The sequence below is a fragment of the Thalia democratica genome, chromosome 2 (assembly GCF_965202585.1).
Source record: "Thalia democratica chromosome 2, ktThaDemo2.hap1.1, whole genome shotgun sequence".
NCBI classification, from domain to species: domain Eukaryota; kingdom Metazoa; phylum Chordata; class Thaliacea; order Salpida; family Salpidae; genus Thalia; species Thalia democratica.
In genome coordinates this window covers 73,019,824-73,027,413 of record NC_139166.1, presented here as the reverse complement: position 1 = coordinate 73,027,413, position 7,590 = coordinate 73,019,824, and the positions used below count along the sequence as shown (strand labels likewise).

General features: G+C 24.1%; 1 protein-coding gene across 1 annotated transcript; it reads left to right on the top strand.

Moving 5' to 3' along the window:
• Positions 1-2,224: 2,224 nt before the first annotated feature.
• LOC145828920 (microfibril-associated glycoprotein 4-like) lies at positions 2,225-6,318 on the top strand. Its single transcript, XM_082936667.1, has 8 exons — positions 2,225-2,261; positions 2,533-2,589; positions 2,745-2,884; positions 3,424-3,520; positions 4,162-4,258; positions 4,527-4,597; positions 4,831-4,929; positions 6,176-6,318. The coding sequence occupies exons 1-8, from the start codon at positions 2,225-2,227 to the stop codon at positions 6,316-6,318; spliced, it is 741 nt and encodes a 246-aa protein (XP_082792793.1).
• The last annotated feature ends 1,272 nt before the right edge of the window (positions 6,319-7,590 follow it).

Sequence of the window (7,590 nt, the reverse complement as noted above, 5' to 3'; positions counted from 1 at the left end):
CTTAATTTAGAAAAAAAATATTGAGGTTAATTTTTATTTTATAACTTATTTTTTTGCTTGAGATTAAGCTTATGCAAAACTATAGTTAAAAATGTAGTAGTTTATAATCTGTTTGAATATTTCATTTGTATAAAACTAGTTTTAAATCTAAATTATTTCCTTAAAATTTCGCTAATTAAGTAATAGTTTAAATTCTAAAGTTTAAAAAACTTAGTAAAAACTTAACCATTAAATCATTGACAAATGTTGTCAATTTTCTAAATATCACACTACATGTTCTTGTTGGAGATTTTATATTTTAGTACTTTTTGTGTTGTTTCAAACACATTTAAAGCTCAAATGTCTATTACACGTATTACTTTTTCAAAAATTTAATTGACTTAATTGTTAAATTTAGCGCGGACGGTGTGACTTTCAATTAACAAACAGAAGTATTTTGTCCGTTGGTTTTATGGAGACTTTTACACTACTTTTACAGTTGTCTTTTTTACGATCATTCGTTTAGCACTTACTAAAATATATCACGATTAATTGAAATTTGTTTTAGTTTAAGTTTTTAGACTGTGTTGTTTTATTTAGTACTTGAATTTAAAATGACACTGTAAAGCTTTACGTAGGCGTGAAAAGAAACAACACACTTATAAGAGATCGGAAAAGGTTATAATATAAATTATGTTATGTCATTTTTATTGTACATTGTAGGATATATATATACAATTTTTAATAAATTGTATGATAAAAATATAATTTTTATTCAAATGTTTGCTTTTAAGCTATTGTTAATAAACAAAATTAATTTTTCTTCAAAGGAATTGGTTGTTTTTCTAAATGAAACAAGCGTAAAACACAATATTGTTTGTACAATTGTATTACTTGATTGTAAAACAAAACTCTACATAAATTATTTTGTTTAGTGAAGTATTTATTTTATAATGTTGTTTTAAAATAAATTACTAGTTTATCGTAAAATTTGTATAAGAAAACGTTTAAATAATGTAGTTATTATTATTCAAAAAGTTGGAAAGTTTGTATGTTAGCAAACTTGCTTAGTAAATTAATTCTTTGTATATCAATTTCATGTTAATTTAATTAAAGATACACACAAACTTTCAATTCTTATGATTTTATAAGTATAAACAAGTGGTTTAAAAAATCAAGATAAACTCACTTCTAGAAAACCCTCTCATTTGGTTACAAGCGAAAACAAATGTTCCGTCGTTTTGTTTGCTTGATTGTGTTATACAACTTATGTTACATAAAAGGTGTAATTTTTAGAAATGAGGTTTATTAAAGTAAAAACACAGCTTCTTTGATCAAAACTTCAAAGTTTCGTGTTTGTAAGGTATAATTATAAATTTAAAAAGGTTTTGTATTTAGAACTAGAAAAAAAGAAATGTACTAAAATTGATTTATTTTTATTAGTCAGTTAGAGTATTTTAAAGTTGTAAGATTAGTTTTACAGTTGCAAAAACTAGTATTATAAGATATTGAAGTAAGCTAAAAATAAATTATATTTATTTAATGGACTTGCGTTTATTGACAGACAAATATTTATGCTTTCTTTTGAACTTAATAAAAAAATTGTAAATGTTTTTTTAATTTACAATTATATGTTTGTAAAAGTATAATGATATCTTTGAGTTTTTGAATAAAGAAAATAAAGAAAAAATATTTGTTTTTATTTTATCTGAAAGGGTAAAACGGCTTTGGATTAATACTTTTGAAAATATAAAGTTTAAATTTTTATTTAAAAACAGGTACAGCACAATTTAATAACAAAAAATTGCTTTTACAATGTTTTTAGTTCTAGTTAATATTATTTCAAATTATAAGCTCTATCGTTTGTCTTGAAAATCGGATCAGTATTAAAAACTTTGATTTTATTAATCTATTTAATACATCTAAACTAAAAGTATTCTTATTAGCATATTAAAATTTGTTAGTACATTGGGAGTTTTTTTAGTTGTGTTACAGTTTTATTGAAAGATTAATAACATGAACAATACATTTAAACTAAAGTTGAAATTATTAAGTTTTTATCGCGAAAGCTTCTTATAGCGTCATTGTACAAACAAAAACGATAAACTTGACGATGTCTTATGCAAGCTTGATATAAGGACTTAAAAGTTATAAATGAAATAAACAGCTAATTTATCAACGTTTTATCAATCTTTTACAAACATTTTATTTTACTGATTTAAGTGTTATTTAGTAGAAATAAAAGATGAATCTCCTTTCATTTTTTATCGTTTCAATTTTTTGTAAGTTTATTATTCGTAAATATACATTATTTAAAACCAAAAAGTTAAATAAATTGAATAAAGAAAAATATTTTTTAAAGTTAAATAAAGCGTTTATACATATAGTATTTTTTTATTTTAAGTAACCTGTTTTTATAATTAATTATACAAAACAGCTTGTTATTTAACTTGTTGTAAATAGTTTCTAAAATACTTGTTTCTAAATATTACTTTGTAGTTTAAATTTTTCTTTGTCAAAAAAACATTCTTATACTTTTTTTTGTAATTACAGGTCAATTTATTGAAGCAAATACGTATGAAAGTGAAAACGTAGCTGAAAAGTGCATCAGTAAGTTGTTGCAAAAAAAAACAAGTAAAGTGAAAAATAAAAATTTAAACGCTTATAAAAACATTTCGACATTACAATTTAAACTAGACAGCTTTTGAAGGCTTGGCTCCAAAAACTCGTGTAACTCTTGTACCTTAACAAAAAATTTTAAACAGAATCGCTGGTGAAACCTGCTGATTGTGGCGATATAAAGGTTTACTGCCCGACAGCGTCATCCGGTGTCTACACTGTTTTCCCGCAAAAATCATCAGGTTTTAGGGTTTCCTGCGATATGAGAGATGACGGGGACTGGACGGTAAACTGTTGTAATATATATATATCAATATATAAATATTTATAGAAACAATAAGAAGTGTATGTATTAATGTATATGTATATATATATAAAAGGTTTTGTAAAAAGTTCTGATCGATAGTGCTCGACAAATTAAATTGGAGCTAAATATTTATCTAATTATATAAAAACTATATCTCAATGTGTGAAACAGCTGTTTAAATTATAGTTTTTATATAATTAGATAAATAAATAAATAAATATACATATACATTAATACATACACTTCTTATTGTTTTTATAAAATGCTTCAATTTATAAAAGCTAATTTGTTTTTTATAAAAAAGAAAGTATTATAATTAAATACAACTCATAATTCTCTCAAGATGCTTTATTGCTCAGTTATTGTTTTTGATATGGACTTATGTTTAGCTTTATATTTCACCTTTATTAATAACCACTTAATATTAATACTATAAGCTTAGTTTCACAAGTTTTATCTTTATAGAGTAAAATATTTTAGAAAATAGTTTAAAATAGTTCTAAAATCTTTATTTTTAGGTTTTTCAAAGAAGGCAAGACGGCAGTGTTGGATTTTACAGAAATTTCGAAGAATACACCAATGGGTTCGGCGACTCTACCGGGGAATTTTGGATGGGTTAGAATCAGTTATTAGAGTTATGTTTTTGACCCAAAATTTTATCCTTTTTTGAACTATAACAAATTATTGGTTTGTGACATAACAAAACAAAATTAACTTTAGATAAGATTTGGTATTAAACCAAAAATTTGATTAACCTTATATCAAAATGAGAAAATATGTTTTACTTTGAGTGATGTTCTACTTATGATAGAATTTATTTTGTCTATTCAAGCACAATCTATTTTGTAATATTTTTTGTAAAACATCGGCTAGTCTATAAAGTTAGTTGTTCTTAAAACTATCTTTAAACTAAAAGAAAAACTAATAACTCTAATCTCTTTAAACTATAAAAAATATATAAAAAAAATTTCTTTTTTTTTGACATAACCAAACAAAATTAACTTTTAACACGCTTCAGTATTAAAAAAAAATTTGACTAACGTATATCAAATAAAAAAAATATAACTTATTTTTAAAGAAATTAGTTTTACTTAGTGTAATTTTTAAGTTTTTATACTTTTAATTATACTTAGATACCCATTTTTTTATGACTAAATTTGAGCATTATAAGTTAAATTCAAGCGATTACTCAGAATCACTCAAAGTTTTTACAAATTTAACCTTTAATATCTTTTCAACAATAATTTTTAACAAAGGTTTGGAAAACTTGCACATGGCCACCATGAACAAAAGCAACACTCTTCGCATTGATTTCCGTGATTTCAGCGACAACGAGGCTTATGCTACTTATGAGTGAGTTTAATTTGTATATTCGAACACAATCTATGTTGTATAGTTTTATTGTAAAATATCGGCTAGATTACTGAGTGAGTTATTTAATTAGACTAATTAATGTTGAAACTCAGCTTGAAGCTGTATCCGTTGGTTAAAACATTTGTTTTACTAACATTAATGTAGTTGTAATTCAAACAACAAAATAAGCTAAATAAAAATGTTTACAAAAACTATGAAAGTTTAACAATAGCTGTGTTAGATTAACACTATTTGTCATATTTTCCAGGAACTTTTACATTGGTGAAGGTGACGACTATACCCTTAACTTTGATGAAGGTTCCTATTCTGGTAACGCAGGTATGTTTTTAATGTTTTCGGTTACTTTTAAATTGTTTAAAAAACTAATTAAATAAAACAGTGGCTTTAATAGTAATTTGTTTTGGTCAAGCTTTTTACAAAAATTAAATTCTTAAAGTATTTATAATATAATTTGTGCTTCTATATCTTTAAAAACTTGTTTATAGTTTATAAAATATACTTTAAAGAAAAGTCTAATTAAAGCCTATATGAAACTACAATGACAATAACAGGAGACGCAATATCATACAATAGAGGAATGAAGTTCAGTACTCATGACAGAGATGTGGATGAGTTTAAAGCTTTGAACTGCGCTAAAATCGATCGTTCAGGTTTAAATGCTGTATGAACTTGACACTTTAATCACTTATATTAACTAAAACATTATGTTGTTGTACACTTATTGAAATTGGAGTATTTGTGTTTGATAAAATGGAATCTGTTTAAGTTTTTTTGACGTGTTTTTGAATCAAAACAGATTTTTGTAGTAAAAATTTAAATTGAATTAGTTTCTTTGTCATTTTTTATTAATGAAAGGTAAGAACTAGTTTTGAAAAAAAACATTTTTTAAACTTACAAGTTGTTTTTTTTTGAAGTATTTCTAATCCGTAAAAAAAATTGAAGTTTAAAAATGTTACATTGTGTAGAAATACTGCCGCTAGCTTTTTACTTATCATTATAAATTACGTAACAAGTTTACTTGGTTCATACTGATTAAATGTTGACACAAGATAAAAAAAAGTAAAGAATATAAGTGATCTTTATAAATACACAGGTTTATTTGTATTATAGTGTAAATTTTTAGTTAAAAAAATACATTATTAATGTGTATAAAGATATTTTTTATCATTAATTTTTATAAACATTGTTTTAAAGCATAATATTTCGTAGTTTTAAAAAATTGCACCGTAGTCATAAGTTTATCTATATATAAACCGTTTTAGTTAAATAAAAGTATATGTAAAAATAAAAGCATAATACCATTGTTTACACCTTCTGACACACAGCTTCTTTATATGTTAACAAAAGTTAAAAAACAAATGCTTTTTTTATTAACACAAATTATAGCATTAAAATCAAAACTAACAGTTTTATGGTTTTTATTCATAGAATTACATGTATTCATAGTTTAAGATGTTAAACTAAACTTAGTTTTACCCAAAGAACGCAACAAATTACTTACTGGCTGTTTAATGCAATTATTTCAATTTACTTATCGCGATCAGTTATTATTGCAAACGTTTTAATTTTTCACAAGTATATATTTTTTTTTATGTTTTTCATTACTCCTTGCGCTACATAGTTCTAACAAAAACATCATCATGTGAATGATTTCGCGTTAAGAACTAAATATTATTCAAAAGAAATTAATTAAATTTTTGAACAAATTAGTGTAGTTTTAGTTTGCTAAAAAGTTTCTTAAGTCAGTTAAATAAAAAAGTTTTAAGCAAGGGAAATTTTTCTAAACATTACCACTACTTTTACAGTAGGTTTCTGGTTCGACCTACAATTACACGCACCCATCAATTTCACTTTGTACTTTTTTAATTTATGTTACAGCAGCACTTATCACAACAGGTTTCTGGTTCCGCGCTTGCGCCAAGAGCAACCTGAACGGGAGGTACAAGACGGAGGAGAAGTGGGGAGGAGTGTTCTGGTTGGGCAGGTTCAGCGGAATCAACTCCCTCAAGTGGGTGGAAATGAAGTTCAAGTCCAATTAAATATTATATATATATATATACGTTTGGTATTAGTATTTTGAATGTTTTATATGCATTGGTGAATTTTATATATATTTGTTTTGTATTTTGCTTTTGTATTCTTTATAAACTCACACAAGTAAATGGAAATTAAATTATTTTTCTGTATATGTCTACATGAGTTATTATCAACAAGTTTTTGGTATGAGTATTTGTTTGTTATAATCATACAAAAAGTTTTTGTTTTCAGAATAGCTAAAGATAGGAGTTTCTTCAATTTAAAGAGCTAGTTACTAAATTGGTTAACATTTTTTTGGTTTAGTATGTTTCTTTTTATTTTGAAATTAAAAAAATAAAATGTTGGTTGTTTTGTTTTTTATATTCAAACAGTGGTGAACATGTTATTGGTTTATTATGTTTTATACATATATTAATAAATTATATTTACGAGTAATAATATTAGCATACTTTTTGGTTTTCTTAAACTTTAAAATATCGTAAATGTTATAATTTATGTTCAAATCAAGAAATTAAAAAAATAACAAAACTGAACATCGATAAAAACATATCAACACTATCAATGTACACCTAAATTTTATTGTTTAAAGTTTTTTTTTATTAATTTTATATATAACTCTAATTTGTAAACAACATATAACATTAAATTTTAAGTTAACATTTTCTTTTAGTTTGTGTAGAAAATTTTTCAAATAGCTCTTTTGACAAACTAATTAATTTCTTTTAATGTAAATAATATTTGTCTTATTTGTCAATTTTAAGTTGAGACTAATAACAATATAAATGTAAATATAAAAAGATGTTTTCAATTGTAAACTTATAGATTAAAACTATTTAAAAATGATTGTATATGTTACTAATTCAATTTCACAAACTTCAACTAAAACATAATTTTTTTTATACGACTTAATATTTAAGTTCTGAGTTTAGTTTTATGTAGGTAAACAAAAGCTCTAGAGTATTTCGGTTGCACACTTAAAAACTCACATTAAAATATAATTAACTAAGAGAGAAAAACCTTTAAAAGTTTTAAAATTAATTAAGTCTAATTATTATATCCGGATAATGCATTTTTAAATCAGGATTAGACCGGATCTTAGTTTGAACGTGTTATCGGATCTGATTTGATACTAATTTTAAATTGAGATCCGAATCAGGTCGGAATCTAACTTAAATTAAAGTTACAGATTTGGCCGAAATCTAGTTTTATAGATACGGTCGATTTTTCTTAGACATCTTAAATACAAAAGTTTCTAAAACGTGAAAACTTAATAC